Source organism: Ammospiza nelsoni, chromosome 10, assembly GCF_027579445.1.
Source record: "Ammospiza nelsoni isolate bAmmNel1 chromosome 10, bAmmNel1.pri, whole genome shotgun sequence".
Classification (NCBI taxonomy): domain Eukaryota; kingdom Metazoa; phylum Chordata; class Aves; order Passeriformes; family Passerellidae; genus Ammospiza; species Ammospiza nelsoni.
Window position 1 is genome coordinate 15,864,981 of NC_080642.1, and position 20,420 is coordinate 15,885,400.

At 40.3% G+C, this 20,420-nt stretch overlaps 1 protein-coding gene across 1 annotated transcript in view; it reads left to right on the top strand.

Moving 5' to 3' along the window:
* COL4A4 (collagen type IV alpha 4 chain) overlaps window positions 1-20,420 on the top strand; it is a 66,748-nt gene that overhangs the window by 40,381 nt on the left and 5,947 nt on the right. The window contains exons 24-43 of the mRNA XM_059479652.1: window positions 424-530; window positions 882-1,065; window positions 1,636-1,704; window positions 2,710-2,814; window positions 3,216-3,434; window positions 4,008-4,169; window positions 4,815-4,985; window positions 6,150-6,293; window positions 6,680-6,787; window positions 7,035-7,213; window positions 8,281-8,344; window positions 8,855-8,929; window positions 9,060-9,167; window positions 9,480-9,587; window positions 13,465-13,536; window positions 14,320-14,448; window positions 16,244-16,351; window positions 16,852-17,007; window positions 17,635-17,733; window positions 19,495-19,626. Of these exons, the coding sequence (XP_059335635.1) occupies window positions 424-530; window positions 882-1,065; window positions 1,636-1,704; window positions 2,710-2,814; window positions 3,216-3,434; window positions 4,008-4,169; window positions 4,815-4,985; window positions 6,150-6,293; window positions 6,680-6,787; window positions 7,035-7,213; window positions 8,281-8,344; window positions 8,855-8,929; window positions 9,060-9,167; window positions 9,480-9,587; window positions 13,465-13,536; window positions 14,320-14,448; window positions 16,244-16,351; window positions 16,852-17,007; window positions 17,635-17,733; window positions 19,495-19,626 (2,499 nt within the window). The remainder of the gene's footprint in view (window positions 1-423; window positions 531-881; window positions 1,066-1,635; window positions 1,705-2,709; window positions 2,815-3,215; window positions 3,435-4,007; window positions 4,170-4,814; window positions 4,986-6,149; window positions 6,294-6,679; window positions 6,788-7,034; window positions 7,214-8,280; window positions 8,345-8,854; window positions 8,930-9,059; window positions 9,168-9,479; window positions 9,588-13,464; window positions 13,537-14,319; window positions 14,449-16,243; window positions 16,352-16,851; window positions 17,008-17,634; window positions 17,734-19,494; window positions 19,627-20,420) is intronic.

Below are 20,420 nucleotides of genomic sequence, written 5' to 3' on the forward strand. Positions count from 1 at the left end.
TACTTTCTCATAAGTATTGGTGCAAGAAAATCCATGGGGGGAAAAACCAAAAACCTTTGGGGAATATTGATGTAAATATTCTGTATCATATGGCACAGCTATATCCTGACTTCACTGAAATCAAGAATAAATCTGTGACATGTTTCAATAGTGAAATATTTTAACTCTATGTATAGCACAGACAAAAGCCACATTCCTGTGGTGCCTGTGAACATCTCTTTTACAGAGACCAAGTTGTTCCATCAGGTATCCAACTACAAACTGCCTTCCTGAGCCTAAAATGCCTCATTAAGGAATGTGAATTCAAGGACTGGGAATTATCATGGAGATAGGATCAACAGTTACAAAGCATTTCTTTAAGGAGAAATACCTCCTCCCCCTAAAATTACTGCAAATATTTTTTTCCCCAAAAAATATTTTAAGGATTGAAGGGTGAAAGAGGACCTACTGGGCTTCCAGGATTTCCAGGCCAAAGAGGTCTTGATGGCAGAGATGGGGAACTAGGATTGCCGGGGGAAAAAGGAGCTGAGGTATGTTTGACTTCCCCAGACTTTTTCCATTCCAATTAACATATTATCTTATGAAAGATTATGAAAGTTTTTATGCATTTAAAAATTCATTTCTTGTAAGTATTACTGTTTATTTTGGTATTCCTGATGATAATCTCTGCGTATACTGTGTGCCAATATTACAGGGTCAGGAAATAAAAAATACACAAACCCTTTTGTTCCTTTTGCCTTTGAATATTTAAAAATACTAATGCCATCCATGTAGTCTTACCATTGTGAAAGTGTTTCTGCAGATAATTCTCTAACCTGCTTTTTCATAATCAAAGAGAGGAGAGAAATTAGCTCATTACTTACTGAGAATTTATATTTCAGGGCGATTCTGGAGTAGCAATTCCGGGTGATAAAGGATTCCCTGGGCTCCCAGGACCTCCTGGGGTAAAAGGCCAGATGGGATTGCCTGGCTTGGGGCTTCCTGGGTCTCCAGGAGCCAGAGGTAGCCCTGGAGACTTTGGTGACATGGGTAATGTTGGGCCACCTGGTCCAAAAGGCCAGAAAGGTAATTTTGAATGTTTATGTTAAGAATGAAATAGCAAAATATGCGTTTGAATGTTTGGTGGCATCCATCATGGTTTAATATGTATTATATATTACAGTGCTGTTAATTTAGAGTGAAAATAATATTAATGTTATAATAATATTAATGTTTAGGAAAACACAATTTATACTTAAATCTTGGCCTGGTTTTCTTGGTTATAAAAATGCCTAGCAAAAAAAATCTACACTGATAGCTGTAGATAGAATTTAAAAGAAAATATTATTTCTTTCTTGCAACAGAGAGTACTGTAAAACAAGTTGCCATGACAATGTAAAAAAACTTTGCCTTTAAAAAATACAACTGTATTACAGCAATTTGGAACATCACCAATGTTTGATAGGAAGTATCAAGAAAAATATATTTTAAGATTCCCCATCAAGGCTTCAGTAATATGGAAATAACAATGTGCATAAACAGTCACTGCACGTTTGCACGTGTGGTTGGGTAGTTCCCCAGAAATATTGCAGTAAGTGCTCAGACTCCAACTAATCTAAAATCAAATAGGCCAGTTTCTTCTCCCTCTTGCTTTAGGTGAAACTGTCTGCATTACATCACCATATCCTGGAAATCCAGGTCCCCCAGGTTTTAAAGGTGTTCAAGGTATGTTTATTGAATAATTTTTGATTTATACTGAAATGGAATTTTAAGTTGCTAATTAAAGAGCTACACTATTCTAGGTTTTCAACAAGATACGTGTTTCAAAATGTAAAACTGCAAATACACAGGAATGTAGTCTCTAATAGAATCAAGGGCCAGACAGCTGCCATTTGCACCATCAGAAGGAGTGCAGGCAGCCTCCATGGAAATAATTAAATCAAGGCAGCTTCAAACTCTGTCCTGTCTCAATGAAAATGCATGAGAGAGTCTGAAAAATATGGCTGGAGTTGGGTAAGGCCTAGAGTATGTACGTCTCCATACCAGGAGAAAGAGATGTGCAAGGCAAAGATATGCTGCAAGTCTGTAATTTCTAAAAATGCTCATGGCAACTTGCAATTGAGCCCTAAAATCTCAATACTTATCATAATTTCTTCAACTTATTCAATTTAAATTCAAAGAACTCACCCAGGAACTGGCAAGGTGTTGCTTGTGATCGGCTCCGAGACATTTGAAATATCCAAGCAAATTAGAAGAAATGGAGAGAGTGGATTTTCAAGCTGTGTAATATGGTGTTACACAGCTCCCTGACATCAGTGTTGTGGGTGGGAACAAAAATTTATACAGACATGAGTGTACTGAGCTCATCTGCACCATTCCAGAAGCAGGACATAGCACAGAAGAGTAGAAGAACTTGAGCTGACATCTGTTATTCACTAGGTTAATACTGTTTCATGACCACATGAAAATTTGTAGGAAATATTTTTTTCCTAATTAACACTAGTGATTTGCAGTCTGCTGTTAATGGAATAGGGAACGTGTTCATTTAGAAAAACAGCAACCATGCATTTGTTTATGACTTGGGCAGTGGCTCTTGTCCAAAGAAGCAGAAGCAGATGAAATCAGCTGGTTTTCAAGGTACATGAATTTGCATGGAATAAAGATAAAATCCTTAGATCACACATTTTAGTGCTCTGACAGCCTTTTTATGTATTTCATTTTGATTTTCAGGACAAAAAGGTTTAAAAGGACTCCCTGGGCATCCTGGACCAAATGGCTTTGATGGGCAAAAAGGCAATCGAGGAAGGCCAGGAGCAGGAATCCCTGGGCCAGAAGGTGAATTGTGCTTTCCCTAATTTGGGAAAGCTGCTGGGCAAGTTCTAATGCAAGGAAAGACAGAGTAGTGTAAAGCAGGATTGAACTGAAATGAATAGTTCAGTGTCCAGAGAGCACTGAACCACACAAGAGTGACAGTACTCAAGACAGATGCTGCCCCAAAGAAAACCCCTGTCACTTCCCACAGGAATTACCTCCTTCATTCCTCGTGTATCATTAGCTATAAATAAGAAACATGAAATTTAATTTATAATGTTATTTTTCTTTGGAAGGTGACAATTTAAATTTGGCTAAATTTGGACTACAACATTCCACATTTGGGAGGGGTGAGGAACCAAAACAAAAAACCCTGAACAACTCTTGATATAAGCTCTATTTGAATTTAAAAATCTTATTGACAGGCTTTCGAGGCACAGCTGGTGATCCTGGTGATGAAGGTGAAAGAGGATCTACAATTGATGGCAGAAATGGCCTTCCAGGTCCACCTGGCCCAGATGGTCAGAAAGGTCTTCCAGGTGACACCACATATGGCCCTCCAGGAATCCCAGGCACCAGGGGACTGCCAGGACACCCTGGTGCACAGGGAGCAAGGGGTAATCCAGGCATTCCTGGACTTCAAGGTATGAGCCAGCTTCTGTGAAACACTTCTACATGTTCAAAGGACAAAATCTGAGCAAAGGTGCTCCTGGTTCAGAGAAAACTGCCTCTCACTCAGATCCATAATGGTGACTGTTAACAGTACTCCCTGTTTTTACATTTACATTTTGCTGTTTGCTGCAGTGATGTCTCCAAAGCACCACATCCTTCCCACCCCATAGAGGATATTGCTGTTTCCTTTTACAGATGTTCCTTTTGCCTGGCCCTAAGCAGATACACCCATCCTTCAGTGCAGGGAGCACCTACAGAACTGAGCCAGTGCTGTGCGCCTGGTGCAGGCCAGTGAGCTGCTCCTATACATCAGAAACACTCTTCTATACCTATAGATGAGGGTTGAATTTGTATTTGTTCCTTAAAGAAAGAAGTTCTCCACAACAGCCAATTTTAAATTGCAGAAAAGCATCACTTTTCACAAACTGTGCAAAAACTAGAGGATAAATAAGATACTATAGTAACCTAACATGTACATTTCAAAATTAAAACTAGGAATTTTGAGGAACAGTGAGTAATGGAACTAACAATTTTTTTTTTCCTAGGACAACCTGGTACCCCAGGATTTCCAGGTGCCAAAGGCTTTAGAGGCCCAGAAGGTGATGTAGGAGCACCAGGCTGCCCGGGCTTCCCTGGCTCACCATGTGTCCCAGGCTTACCAGGACCACCTGGACTCAGAGGTGTCATGGGCCTGCCAGGACCTCAAGGTACATAACAGCCAGCAGGCTGCCTCACAGCCCTAAACTTTGCACATATTTTCTGCTAGGTTTCATCACATGATTTTTGTGGCTGCCATGACAAATATTGCCATGGGAGCTGCTCATTACTGGGGGTGTACATTATGTTTTGCACACCTCTTTAAACTCAGGGAATGTAGACTGTGCATCTCAGGTGTATCCCAGCTTCCCTTCCCATGCTGTTCCTTAACTGGCCAAATCACAGCGAGTTCACTATTAGTAATAAACAAAGAGTTGTCTCATATCTGTTGTCCTGAGTAACTTAACTCAGCTCCTGTCACTGCTGTGATGCTTTTATCTTCATAATTCTTCAATAGAAGTGTTATTTATGAAGAGCTAGGAGAGACATCTATCAAAAGTATTTACATATTAGTAGAGATTTTTCACAGTGCTCTTCTATTGACTGTCACTAAAGAAATACAAGAAAACAAACATTCCAATTGAAAAATATAAGCAGGGCAAGAACTCCAACATAGTAAAAAAAAGGTTTCAACTTATTTTGCCATGTTTGATGATTTTCAAATTTATACCAAATCTATCACTTTCTACTTTTTATATGCAACTGTGTAACTTTTGCCTGCCTTTACATACATGGATTAAAGTTCTCTTTCTCAGGCTTACCAGGCTTTAAAGGTCAGAGGGGAGACAGGGGCCTGGCTGGGCCCCATGGAATCAAAGGCCTCAAAGGCTCTCTGGGCTCACAAGGTCTCCCAGGTCCTCCTGGCTCACGAGGTACCCCAGGACTTCCAGGAAATAGAGGGCCTGTTGGCTTCCCAGGAGAAACAGGTATGTTACATATCCTGCAGACCACCTCTCCTATAAGTTCTCTTGTAGAGGGAGCCCTTTTTAATGATGTTAAGGTTAGCAAGTTCTTTGCACCCACCTCCCTTTCCAACTTCAAGGATAAGACTGCAGCAGGGTAGAGTCAATAACCATAGAAACGTCCTTTGTTCTTTCTCATATGATAAAAACAAAGGATGAATATAGTTTGATGCATCTTGGTGCATCCTGGTGCTTCAGTTGTTTTACAACACTGACATATTTCTATATATTATTTCCTGACTATTTGTAATAGGTTGTAATATGCAATAGTAAGAGGAATATGTTTAGGGTTAACAGAATCCCTTGGGTGGCAGTCCTGAGGGACAAATGAGCCCAGGAAGCTTGAACATTCTTCAAGAAGGAAATTTTTAAGGCATGGGAACAGGCCATCCCATGTGCTGAAAGACAAGACAGTGAGGAAGATGAGCAGCTGGGCTGAACAGGCTTTAGCTGAACTCAGAAAAAAAGAGAATGTTTGAAGTTTGGAAGAATGGACAGGCAACTCAGGAGGATAAGGGTGTAGCAGGGTTATGGGGGGAGAAAATCAAGAGGCCCAAAGTGCAACCACAACTCAATCTGGCTATTGCTGTAAAAGACAATAAAAATATTTCTATAAATACATCAGCAGCAAAAGGAGGAATAAGGAGAATCTCCATCCTTTATTGGATGGATGGGAGGGGCAAAACAGTGACAAAGGATGAGGAGAAGGCTGAGGTACTTAATGCCTTTTTTGCCTCAGTCCTTAATGGCAAGCCCAACTGTTCTCTGGGTGCCAGCCTCCAGAACTGGAGGGCAGCCACAGGGAGCAGAACAAAGCCCCCCATAATCCAGCAGCCACATGCAAGATCTGGTGGTGTGTTGGGGATAACTGCTTTAGGAGTAAGGTCAGCCTAAATCTTCAGGGGCTGACTGCAGGTAGGAGGAGGCAATTTGCCTCAGTAGAATCAGAGTTTCAAGAGAAGTTTGACCTTGGCATGAAGACATGGTCCAACTAATGGTTCTCTAGTTCTGCTGATTTCCTAAGAAGTCCTTCTAAACATCCTGGTTTTGCTTTATACTATTCCTCAGAATATGACAGTAGCAATATAAGCAGACTTGACATGTAAATAAAGCATTTCATATTTCCAGGAAGCAAAGGCATTCAAGGACCCCAGGGATTCCCAGGACTCCCAGGAATACAAGGCCCAATGGGAATCTTTGGTGTAAAAGGTGAAGAAGGAAAAATGGGTCTACCTGGGCCTAGTGGAGAATGTGGAGATATGGGAATGAAAGGTTTGTAAAAATCCACTTTACTCTGTAGTTATATTGTCGCTATGTTTAGTTTTGTTACTACTGTGTTAAAAATCTGTTTAATTTTTTATAGGAAAGAGAGTAACCATCTGCAAGATGCAATCACAGGCAGCTCAAAATTGCTGTCTTTCATAATTTCACAATCTTTCCATATTCTTCTGATTTAATATCACCTGGGTTATGAGTGAATAAACAAAAAATCAAGGGAAGGATTGCAAATTCTGTCAGCAGTGAGCCTGCTGAGAAAACCGAGAACCATATTAGTATTTGAAGGCTTTCTCTATTAGGAAAGTCACCACTCAGTGGTGGTGATTTTCAGGACATGTCACTTGTGGGGATGTATTTACATTGCAAATGTTACTTCCAAGGTGAGAGGGGGCCTCCAGGAGACAGCGGCTGCGTTAACCTCCGCCTGGAGAAGGGCCAGAGGGGGGACCCAGGGTTTCCTGGGGAGCACGGACTGAGAGGTGACACAGGTGAGTTCATGAAAGCCCTGCATACACACACATTCCTCTGACATAAACCACTGGTGCTTTTCACAGTGTGGGCTCAGGGCTGCAGTAACAGCCAGCCATGTTTGCAGGTTCCTAAACTGGATGTTTAGTTTCTTTGTGTTGTCACTAAGGCAATACACCATGAGCGAAAGCATTGCCATATTGAAAACCAATATCAAACACTGGCTTGACTTGATTGGTCATTATCTTTTTCTGCAATCAACTTCAGGTGAAAAAGGCGATACTGGTTTCAGAGGCACACGAGGATTTCCAGGAAAGAATGGTGTTCCAGGACTACCAGGTGACCAAGGTGACACTGGAGTGATGGGGTTTCCAGGATCACAGGGTTTGCCTGGACCAAAGGGCCTTCGAGGAATGACAGGTTTTCAAGGAGAACCAGGTGACCAGGTAAACAGAGTGGTAGTGAAGTGTCCTGGACTTTGCAGTTATCTCCTGCCTCTAAGAAATATGATGAAGGGTGCTTGTACTGTACTCACCCATTAGATGTTTCCTCTGAAAAGAGACAGCCAGAGTAGTAGGAGCTGTAAATTCCTAATGAAACACCTCTGTGCTTTGGTTACATTTTAGCAGGAACTGTGGTGGGAGTTAGGAAAGGACCTCTCCTGGCTGATGTAGTGCTTTGCTACATGGTTGAAGTCCAGGCTCTACTACACTAAATAGGGGGGCAAAAAACAGATGCACAATCAAGTTTTTAACATTATTCTTAAGAACAGATTGACAAACCACTTACCACAGAGATCATAACATAGCAGCAGCACCATTATGCAGTTAATATCTAGCTGCTTCTTCATATCCTGCTGTGTGAAGCAACCAAGGCAACAGACAAGACAAAGCAAGTCATCTTTGCCCCAGGCAGAGCCCAGGCAAGCAGTGTTGCTCAAAAACAAATACACAAAACCACACAAACATTTCATGGAAGGTATAATTCTTCACTTCTTGTATGCTGGGTAGGTAGACAGTGAAATTACATAAAGGAAAAGGCACAGTTATTTTCTTGGTAAAGAGATATACTTTTGCTTAGCTTGTTTAATTAAATTTCTTTGCTGAATAAAGTTCATTATTCAAAAAGAAAAATAGGGAAATTTACATTTTTATTGTGACATCACAATATTTCTGGTTAATGTTTATAGTAAATGTTGGGTAACATACAACAATATTGGATATATATTTTATGGTACCTTTTAAATCAAATTATTCAAGCCATCTGTGGGGAAATTAGGCTGTTTGAGCCAAGAATGAGAATAAGCTATAAAAGCATAAATTCAAAATTATTAGCAAGTCTAACCTACAGTTCCTTGCTGTTGGCCAATGTTAGACAAATAACAAAGACGAGATTTTTTTTTTTGTGAGCTTAAGATATAGTTTTGTTAAGAGAACCAAATGCTCCTGCAGATCATTCCTGCTACACATATCCTATGTCAAACATTTTTATTTTGTTTTTAAAAAAAAATTAGGGTGATGTTGGCTTACCAGGAAACCCTGGATATCCAGGACTGACTGGCTCCAAAGGATGTAAAGGTAATGAGTTTATATAGACATGCTGTGAATGGAGCAATATTGTTAGGATATATGTGGAATAGATGGGGAAGACCCACTAGAAAATTATTTTCACTTCTGTCTTGTTTTCCCATAAAATATGGATGTAATTAAAAACAAGTCTTACTTGCCTGAAGGCAAAAGTTTATTTCAGTATATTCTTCAACAGCTTGTTCCTTTAAAATAGGTATTGATAATTTAGAAGATAAATTCCTGTCAAATTTCATAGAACTTTAAAATTCCATCAAAACCATGTACAAATCCATTCGTACAGATATGGAAAATTTGTCAAATCAAATAAGAGAAAATGCAAACAAAGTGAACTGTCATAATTTGCATGTGACAGAGCAATTCTTATTTTGTGTTCTCTCAGCCCCTTCTGTAGCTGTTTATACCTATTAATGACTTTCCTGATCTTACAAAAGTGTCCAGCTTTGGTTTTGTGGATGGAAAGTATGCTTGTATAAAATGGAATTCATTGTACCTCAACAGGCAAGAGAGGTGACCCAACTCCTCTGCTTGGTACACACGGTCAGAAAGGGCCTGTGGGAGATCCAGGATTGCCAGGTACCTCTGTTTGATGGAAGACAAAATTGGACTTAAAAATTAATTTTCTCTAAGTTGTGTTAGAGGGAGCTCTGCTCCCTGTGCATTTTGAGCCATTCTGTAGCAATTGCCTTTTTTTTTTTCCTTTAAGGACTTCGTGGATTTCCAGGGGAAAAGGGTTTACCGGGTATCCAAGGGCAGCCTGGAAGACCAGGATCTAAGGGTGACCCAGGATATCCAGGGCCACCTGGATTACCAGGTAATGCCAAAGTCCAAAAAATAGTGCCATGGAATAGCTCAAAAGATATATGGAACAGAAGAAGGCATTGAGGCATCTCTGTGAGGAGGCTGGAGAAATCAGAGCTCATACAAAAGGGGGCACTGAAAATTATTTCTGTACCTATAGCAGCAATTGTCTGCTCACTCTCAGACAGCAAGACCCTTCAATTCATCCTGCATCCCCAGACACGTGCAGGTACTGCTGTTAACACAGCTGTGTGCTGCAAAGCATGGGGGAAAAATCAACAGTTTAATAGGATTACATATTCACAGGGGTTTCTTTCACTCTCAGGAGCTACAGGTCCTCAAGGATTGCCAGGAGAACCTGGAGAAAAAGGGAAACCTGGAATTTTGGGACCTCCAGGATTGCAAGGGTTACCTGGATCCCAAGGTAGAAAAGGTAAGAATATAAGAATAAAAGAAAAGGTAAAAAGAATATACAGTGCCATTCTATTGGTAATGTGACAGTACCAGACATAAATACTTTTTCAGTAGTGAAAATGGAAAAGGCCTAACTGTGACTGTGATTTGGACTCTGCGGTCTCTTAAACTGCTTAGACTTAGGCCAGTTCCCATTACCTTTGATAAGTAACTAAGTAGAAATGCTACTTTGGAGAATTGGGCTACAATCTAAAATGAGTAAGGGGGAAGGTGGAAACAGAGTCTGGCTTAGCTGATTGTAACCAAGAGCAGGACTTTAGGAAAGAAAAAGGTGTTTGCAGTAATTCAGTTGTTTCACTTTCACTTCAGTTATACTGTGTTCTACATTTTCACCATGGAGTGCCACTGTTACTCTGTAAACCCAGCAGGCTGCTATGACAGCTTTGTTTTTCAAATTTGTTTTAACAAATTGTGATAACTTGAGTTGCATTTTATTGTTGGTTTTCTTGTTGCTTGTCTGATTTTGGAGTATTTAGCATCGAAGTGTTTCCTCCAAATCCTAATTTACACTTCTTGCAATGATTGTTGTGCTTAGATTGAATGTCAGTTCATCTATACAACTGTTTTTGTTGGGGAATGTTATTAACTTTTACTATGCTTAGAACTGTAATTGTAAGTTATTAATACTCCCTAAAGAAAGTTATCAGCTCTGTATCCTGTGTCTGTTATAGTGTGCCTCGTAACCAGTTCCCAAACAGGAAGAAGATTAGTGACCCATATGCAGAAACCACAGTAAAGTAACACTTGGGGCTACAGAAAATGGTTAGAGAGGACAATAGATCCACTTTTTCAAATTCAGCTTAAGGCCAAATTGAGAAGTTTCTTATAAATTAATGAAAATTCAAATGAAAAATGGAAACAATTTATGATTGTTTGCAGTAAATAAGCAGTGCTGATTTAAACTGTCATGACAGATTCCCTGCTGGTACATAATGTGCAAGAGAACATTTCAGTGTTGCAAGCAATATTTGCTGTAACAAAGGCAGAGATCTGCAGTGGCAGGGATGTCTGAAAGGGGTCAGAAAAGAAAAAAAAAAGCATTCTTCTGCTGCAAACTTTTTCATAATTGATGGGCTCTTTCCTTCTTGCCATAAGACACCTTTTACTACATTGTGCAGAAGTTATCCCAAGTCCTGCACAGGAACATGACATTAACACATGTCCTGCAGAGGGGAAGGTTCAGTCCCAAATGACAATTCATTAGAGAGCGAGTTGCCTGCTAAGCTGATTCTATGTATTGCCAGCATAGCTGAAAAGAAGGTTAATACCTTTGAAAGTACACCCAGTAATGAAAACTGACTGGTATTTGTATTCCAGTTCAACTGGATGTATAGATCTTGGTGCTGTTTTCAACAAGTGCTGGTGCAAGCATTAGAAATGAAATGGATAATTCATGGCTAAGTACATGGCCTTGTTAGTCTCATTGGTTCTCAGTTTCATTAAAGGTCTTGTGCCTGAACTTACAGATTTTAAAAAACTTCTAGATTTAAAAAAAAATAAACATCATCTATTAAAGCATAACCCCATTTTCTTTATTACTGTTGTTTTACTAGTTAAGGGCTAAGCCTGGCAAGCCTTACTTGTGTGAGTAATCCTTGATGGAGCAAGTAATACTCAGACCATCACCAGGAGGACTTGTGTGAGTAGGAGCTGAATTGGGCTGTACAACACAGAAACAGTGGTTCATGCTCAGGTCAGCCAATTCAGCTATACCTAGAAATATGGGACCATAGCAATCCAAAAATCTAGAAGTACAAGTGCTGATATTATAATGGATTGTTGGCAAATGTGTCAGAAATTCCCTGGAAAGCAAGTAAAACCAAGCCATCAATCTTGCCAGAATGAGCCAAAGATCAAAAAAAGTTTTAAGTGGTGACCTGGGGGCCAAAATTAGTTAGGAGCTCTTAATAATTTTAAAATACCCCTGCTAAATTCCCCCAAAGCAACTCATACATAAATTTTAAAATGGGAACATGTCCAAAGCACAGGAAGGCTACAGAAAGCAGGAATGAAAGTTAGAATGTCATGAAAAGTTAAAGAACAGTTAATTAAGGTCATAGAAGATATTACAGGTCAGATTACTAGTATCCCATGTTATAAAGTGAATTACACAGAGAGTATATTATCAATGTTTTGCAGGTTTTCAAAAATTTTTCTGGATTTAAAATTTTTCCAGACTGGTGTTTGCTACACACTGGATTTATTTTTTGCAATTCATCCTTTGTTAATTTTTAACTAAAATAATTCTACAGTTTCTGAGAACAAAGCTATATTATTATAATTTTTGGTGTGCCTGCTAGAGAACTCTAGGGCTTTTTTATTTTTCATTCTCAGATAATCCATCTTTGAACTAGGGACACTTAAATTTGGCAGGTGAAGCAGTTGATGAAAGGTATTTGTGTTGCTGTTCCTACAGCAATTTGTCCTTGCCAAATTTGACCAGTTTACAAACTTTAAAAAATATATCCATTCTTATGTGCTTAAGTAGAGCAATAAATTGTCCCATGATGCCTGCTCTGGATACATGGCGGAGTGGTGAGCTGCAGGACATGCTGGGATGAGCACAGGCACCCAACAGAGAACCTACATCTTCTGTGGCAGGAAGGAGCCAGAGGAAAGGAGACACACACACACAGATAATTCAGACTTCTGGGAGAAACCCACTGCAAGTGCACTGGGAATCCTGCAGGGCAGGGAGAGGAATTGATGGGGAAGCAAAGGAGGCAGAGATGAGCAGCAGAAGTGGGACAGGAGCAGGCACTGACAGTATCATTCAGCTCCTTGATGATCAGCGTCCCTCTCTGAACCAAGAGGCATCCCAATTCTGTTCCTGTCTCTGAAACCTCTTTGAAACCTGTCACAAATGACCCATCAGTTTTGCCAGACCAGTTGCTATCACCAGGTGACAGACTGCTGTCTGCACTGAGGAAATGTTTGTTCTCACATTTCATCTATACAACCAAGGAACTAAAAAGCACTGATGCCATGGAGATATTTTATACCCTTGACTGCAAACAACAAACACAACCTTAGATTAGTTCAACTTTCTTAAAAATGGATTAAAAAGTGCCATCTATTGTTTCATTTATTACCTTTTAGCAATTTTCAAAAAAGCACAAGTAATAAAGCAAAAGCTATGTCTGACTACCACAAACACTCAGCCAGTGCTAGTAGTGAACATCACTAGTAACAGAGCTGCTCTATATACTACCATGTGTCACACCAGAGGTTTCAATTATAGATTTGCTGTTTCAAAGATTTTGTGCTGTTCAGATCAAAGAGCTTTTGTAATAGAGTGATGCAAAAAAGCATAGTTTCCTGTGTGAAATCTGCAGGACCAGAGAAAAGAAGCCAGGTGGAAATTTAGCCTCTTTTTGCTGCTAGATAAATTGCACTTCTATTTTGAACAGAAGCTGTAAAGAAGTTCCAGCTTTACAGCTATCTTAGGTAGTGTCTGCACCCCATCAGTGGCCATGAAGTGGTAGCACAGTGAACTTTGGAATAGCAAGCACATGTTACAGTGGCAGTCCAGTCACAGACAGAAGGGTCTCTATTGATTAGCCCATAATCTGCTAGCTGCAGGATGGAAGTACCTAAAGGATTAAAAGCTGTGCTTTCTGATTGCTTTGATGTGAAACTGTATTGACTGCAATTTTTAAACTTTTCACATTTGCCTTTCCAAAAAGATTGCACTGCAATGTGATCTCATCTGCAGCTGCCAGCAATCAAATTCAGCAAATACCCCACCTTGATGTTGTCAGATTAAAAAAAGGCTTGATTTTTAATTGTGACTGTAATGGATTTTTGGTCAGTCATACCTGTGTAAAACCTCTCAGGTCTTCCTGGACTGCCTGGACTGGATGGCTTGGATGGACTAAAAGGTCAAAAAGGTTCTGCAGGAGCTCCAGGTAAAGATGAGAAATAACTGGAACAGAAAATCTTCTACATGACTGAATGTGCAAGGAAAGATGCATATTATTTTGATGTTTGCCTTGCCCAGAAGATATCATTAAGGCTCAGACCAAACTTTCAAACAGAATCTAAAGTATGCTTAATGGCACACCTGCAGTTATTTGTGGGAAAACTTTCAAACTTCCATTACTCACATAGTTTTGTTGGAATGCTTCAAGGCTGTTTATAAAATTAAAAAGCTCAGTGCAGATGATTCAAAGGAGAGCCAAGTCTCTTTTTCTTAAATATGCAAAAGATAAAACTAACAAATGAAAAGGAGACTTGTGAAATCCCAGCTCCATTAAAAGTCCAAGGGAGTTGTGCCTCATACTTAAAGAGGAATGTGGATTTCACTCATGCTGATGTATTCACAACTTTCAAAAGGTGCTTTTGAAGCACTGTTAAAAAACAATGCTTATAATCTATCTAAAGATTGCACATATATGCTGATGGAAAATTAAATTTTGAACCATGCAATCAATTTACATTTCAAGTTACCATAATGACACCATATAAAATAACCCCTGAAGAAGAGCATTTAAGCAAAAAGATTAATTTCTTTGAAAGTGATGAATTAGGGCCAGATTCAACAAAACTCTATCCAGCTTCCAAGAGGGAACCAGAAAAACAGCACTAGGCAACTCTTGCAAGGAAGAACATCTGCAACTGGTATTTCTGTCCTGCACATCTGTATTTGTACTCGCTGTAAGCTTTATGTACATAATTGTTTTCTTATAAAGGTCAGAGTGAGACAGGGCCCCCAGGATACTCAGGAGAAATTGGACCAAAAGGAGACAGAGGTGATCCTGGATGGCCTGGTATTTCTATTCCAGGCCCCCCTGGAGAAAGGGGATTCCCAGGATTTCCAGGTAAGAAAAGGTTTTCTCCAAAGTGCTGCTCTGCAGTGTAGAAATCAACCTCATAGTTAATTTCTTTTTCTAAAGGCACTTACTCTGGTTAATATGAACATTACTCAGAAGATTCTTTCCCTAAAACCACTTCTGTTGTAACACGCTGATGTTTCTGGTAGAGATACAGAGACTCCTGAGAGTCTCCAGAGAATTTCTGGTTTATGTTATAGGAAAGAATGAAAATAGAAAATTATGGACTTGAATATACTCAGGGAACTGCTAGTAGGGTTGCCACCTGGGAAGAAATTCCTGAAGAAAAGGAGTGCAGAAGATCTGGCAGTCCCAGAACTAAAGTGAATCTATCAACTGTTCTGATGTAATTGCAAGATAGAACTGCTTCACAAGATTATAGTGGTTATTTTAGAGCTTGGTGGTATACAAACTGCACAGAAATGGGAAAAAGCAAGTGTTTGAGGAAGGGCCACTGAGAAAGTGAAGAGACTGGAGGGAGAGGGGGAATTGCTTTGTCTCCAGAACAGAAGGCCCAGGGGGAGTTTATTGATGTGAGTAAATACCTAAAGGATGGACCTGGAGACAGTTCCTTCATAGCGATATCCAGTGAGAGGACAAGAGGGAATGGGCACAAATTAACATACAGAACATCCTACTCAGCTGTAAGGAAAAGTTTTATTTTCCCTGTGAAGGGAATTGAACATGGAAGCAAGTTGCCTGGAGAAGTTATGAAGGGTCTGTCATTGGAGATAGTCAAACCCCAGCTGGACAGAACCTGAGGCAACCTGCTCTAACTGATCCTGCTTTGAGGGCAGGGCTGGTCTAGGAAGTCTCCAGAGACCCACTCAAGCCTCAGCAACTCTGTGATTAGAAGTGACATCAGCTTTACACTGCCAGACCTTGTCACATAACACATGGAAGAAAAATAGCAGGAGGTGAAATCTGGTGAGGTGAATTATTCTAAAATGAAGACACAATCGTTTTTCTTAGTTTGGTTACTAGTTTGTGGACTAGGTGAGTCAACAGAACTGTGCTGTTGAGGAAAAAAGAGCAGGTTTAATTCTGAGAGGTATTAACACTGTCTTACATGGGATAAGCGAGGTCTTCGATAGTTGTGACCAGCTTTGACAAAAAGGAGAAAACTCACCAGAAAGTAAATGGAAGGATGGGGTGAAAAGCAAGACTGAAGAAACTAGATTTGTTTTTTGGTAGAAAAGAGAAGGCAACAGAATGCAACCCACATGTTAACAAGCTGCAACTGTTCAAAAGTTTGTGCAGAGAACTCTGCCTGTCACAAGTAAGGGCATAAATGTTTTATTGTGGAAAAATCCACATTAAAGATTGGGGGAAAGAATGCATTTAAGGCTAGTAAATTCATCTTGTTCACTGAGGTTTTTAGGAATCAGTGTAACTCCCTTTTGCTAGGAACAATCTGTGAATACTTTTCCTGCCCCAGGCAGAATCATTTCATAGCCCCCACTCACCTTACATTGTTATAATTTCTCCCATTGCTGGAGTTCAGGAAAATGTGGCTCTCTGTGGCAATGTGCCAACATGGGATGATGTATTCCTCAGGCTACACAGATTTTATGGGAAGAATTAAAAATTCAAAAAGATAATTAATATTTTCACTTTGACAAGATGGCCTCATTAGCCTGGGGACCGGTATGTTTGGTATACAAGTGTGACCATACATTACCTCCATGACTTCTCATGTCAGCATTCTTTTACTTACTAACTTCTGCCTGTAATCTAAAAAGAATAACATCAGATTTATTTTTTTTTTAATGTGATCCCTTAGGTAGAAGAGGACCTGTTGGACCCACTGGACCTATGGGAAGATCTCCTGATAGTGCCTCCCCTGGTCCTCCGGGTGATCAAGGATTACCTGGTTTAGATGGCATCAGAGGTACTAAAACTAAAAATATCAATTTTTATAATGTAAAAACCCCCTGTGAATACTAGGAATAACAGGGTTACTGTCTGTGAAACAATGTATAGAAGTGCATAGGGAATAAAGAAACCCATCACTACCTCAGTGAACACTAGGTAGGTAACTGACCAAGGACAAAATGGAGATCTCCACATAAAGCAACACAGTAATAAAGCTTTAAAATATAAATGTAGAGAAACCGTGTTTCAATGAATGTATCAGTAACTTGCTGCTTGCAGGGAAGTTATTTAACTTTGGGAACTATTCCTGTTATTGTCTTCCTTGGACAAAGGCTAACACTAGTATTTCCAGAAATATGCAAGGGCTGTCCTACATCCTAGACAAAATCCCTCCAAAAAAAACAAAACCAAAACACTCTAGAGTAAAATAAAAAAAAAACACCCACCAGCAGAAGATGGCTATTTTTAAATGTTTGTACTTCGTGCATACATTAAGAATAAATTTCTTTTCCATAGGTGATCCTGGGAATCCTGGTGCTCCCGGAGAGACGATCTTTGTGCGAGGAGATCCAGGTGACAGTGGTGTTCGTGGGGCACCAGGTAATCCTGGGCCACGAGGACAGCAGGGAGCCAGAGGCCCTCCAGGGAGCCAAGGAAGAGCAGGCCCAAAGGGTATGGTCAGAGATGTTTTTAAGTTGTGTGTGCACTGATTCCCAGCCCCTGTGACTGAGCCTTGTGCCCAGGGGTGCCCACTGGACATGGAGCCAGTCAGAAGGGGTGGAGGCTGGACATTCCACAGCTCTTCCTGCTTACCTACAGACACGATGGGGTTGGGGTAGAAGGTGAGAGTAGAGACAAATTCACATGCACTGCTTCACAACAGCTTGTTGGAAGACACTTCTGCCACTCTGAGAATAAGGCAGTAAAACATTTGAGTTTGCCAGAAAAGCAAACCGTGATCCCCTCTTCAGCAGTCTTGAGAAACTATGGAAAATGCAGATGAGTTTGAACTAACAGTCTCACATCTGCCCCAAAGCAATAGCTTGGAGCTTTCAACAGATTCTTTAGTTTGAAAACAGAAATCTACACTATGACTTCTTAGATACTCTGCTTCTTTCACACCCTGCAGAGAAATCCCATCTAAACCAATCACTTCCAATCTCTACAAAAAGAAAAGTCATAAGTTAGATCCAGAACAGAAAAAGAAGAAGAAATATGTATTTTTTTTCTTTGCCATAGCAGAGTTGAGGATTCCCAAGCATCCAGACTGCATTATATTTTTGTCTGTTTTATTTCCAGGTCCTATGGGGGTCCATGGCCCACAGGGTCCACCTGGTGCTTTAGGACAACAAGGAGACCAAGGTTTTCCAGGAAGACCTGGTCCCAGAGGTCCCACAGGTACTTATGAACCTGTTGCTTAGTGTCATTCAACTGTAACTGTGATCCTTCAATTCATATATAATCATACTAATGTTAACTTGCATGCAAATAATTTAAACAATCTCAGAAAAAAAGACCCCTGCAGTTGCCAACTTAAATGATTTCTCATTTGATTAAAAATTTCTGAACTATTTGTTTCTAATGTCACCTCACGTAAGTGATTTCAGTTCTCATTCCATTCTTTACTCTAATTTACATGCCTGAAACTTGCTTCCACCTGCACCTCAATGGCCACAATCTGATTTCCATTTTTCAAATCCTTCAGGTTTCATAGGTAAGTTCATGACTTTTGTTTATTGTTCTTTTCATGGGAGCTCCCTCCCTTATATATAGAAACATTCAGCTCTTATTAGAAGGCATCCTTGGTGTGGTTTCTAGGAATAGTAGGTACTGCTATCAGAATATAGCTCTAATTCATATTTCACATAAACAGCACCAACGTCATGAGAATGCTCTGTTGAGAACTCTCGTGCTAGGATGTCAATTAGACTTGTCAAACATTTGTTTCTAGTTCTAATTTGGGTTTTTCTTTTGGTTTTCACACAAAATGCTTTCTAACCAAAATCGTAGCAAAAGCTTGAATCCTAACTCTGGATTACTACAAACACTGAACTTTCCATCTGACTAAATGTTGATCCAAAATGTAAACAGGCAAAAGGTGCCAGTAACTTTCAATATATAAAATGTGACTATTCTTTTTTATTATTATGTATTATAACCACTTCAAATGGCTGTTATGTGCTAGCCTTTTTGGCCTGCCTATTGATAGTTTTGCAAAAACAAAATAGGCAAAATACTGCAAAATTTTCCATGTGCTAAGGTGTTTGCACTGAAGCTGGTTAGGTAGACTTTAGGCTTTAACTCAAATCAGTTTGGGGCACATTAAGAAGTTTCATACCAAATATGTGAAATGTAGAATCATTGAATTAAGTTGGAAAAAACCTTCAACATATCAAATCCCACCATTAACCCAGCATTGCCAAGGCCACCCCTACACCATGTCCCCAAGTGCCACATCTACACATCTTTTCAATTGCCTCCAGGGTTGGTGACACCACCACTTCCCTGGGCAGCCTGTTCCAGGGCTTGACAGCCCTTCCCATGAGGACATATTTCCTAATACCCAATATAAGTCTCCCTTGATCAAACTTAAGGCCATTTCCTCCTATTACTTGGGAGAAGAGACTCTCTACAAACTCCTTTCAAGTAACTGTGATAGAGCAGTAAGGTCTCTCCTGACCTTCCTCCAGACTAAACACCCCCAGTTCCCTCAGCTGTTCCTCACCAGATTTGGGCTCCAGACCCTTCCCAGCTCCACTGCCTCTCTCTGAACACACTCCAGCACCTCAATGTTTTTCTTGTAGTGAGAAGCCAAAACCTGAATACAGATTCAAGGTGCAGCCTCACCAGTTCTGAGCACAGGGGAGCAGTCACTGCCTGGTCCTGTTGGCCACAGGGCAGAATGCCACTGACTTTCTTGCCCACCTGGGCAAAGATCACAGACCAGCTAACATACACTTGCTAACACTGGCTTGCCACACTGTTAATACTGTGCTAAAAGACTAAGAGCAAAATTAAAACAGCAGGACTCAGTTATTCAATATTTTAAAATACTTAAAGCATACTCTTGAAAAACCAAATCAGCTAACATTTACGTTGACTTTTTGCACAGGAACTATTAGCCAGTCTGGCAATTCACTTTCCCATTACACATTCCAGGTGACCCTGGTGAGCCAGGGAAAGTGGATGATTCATGCCCTACCATCCCAGGGCCTCCTGGGGAAGCAGGGCAAAGAGGAGAGGATGGCTCTCCAGGATTACCAGGGCCAATAGGCCACCCTGGACCCCAAGGTAAGCTCATGTTTTGAAAGCTTGGATGTTCTTCTCAGCCATTTAGACAACAAGTTGAAAAGGGTCAGAATGTTAGTTACTTCTCCGTGTTTTACCCTCTCTCTTCTCCTTAAACACTTACTGACAGTCTCCAGAAGTACATAATGGGCTGGTGAATGCTGAGGATGATGGATAAATGTAGCTGAACCAGGCTGTTTGAGCCTGCCTGAACTACATTCCCATTTCCTAGGCCAGGCAGGGCAAAAGCATAAGACACTGTTGAGAAAAAAATTCTTTAAGTATTTTTCCTTTTTCCCCACCAAGTTATAAAGCAATACCTCAAACCAGCCCTCTGTCTTAGACCTATTTGGAGGATGCTTAAAATGTACTTTTGCTTTAAAATCTAGCAAAAGTGAATCCCAAAGCTCTGCTAACCAAAGTCCTAAGAGGACACTGAAGTCAGAGAAGTGGCTACAATAGAGGTCTTTATCTGTTAGAACATGAAAAAGTTACCACCAAAGGAAACTGACCAAAGAGATCTTAAAAAGGAAGTGATGAAAGACTGAAATGTTCTTCTGACAGATGAAAAGAAAACAAGGGTGATGCTGGTACTGGTGATCCCAAAAGAGAGGCCACCTTCACAGAAACACAGCATAGGCTGTATTGCAGTGTCTTCAGTTTAATGGTGGAATCCCTTGTGTGGTTTTAGGTATTTCCTACTTGGGAAACCAAAATTTGTTGTGTTGGCTGCTCTGGGTCCAGAGAAAAACCCCTGTGATTGTCTCCCAGGAGACTCCCTACAGCATGAAAGGAAA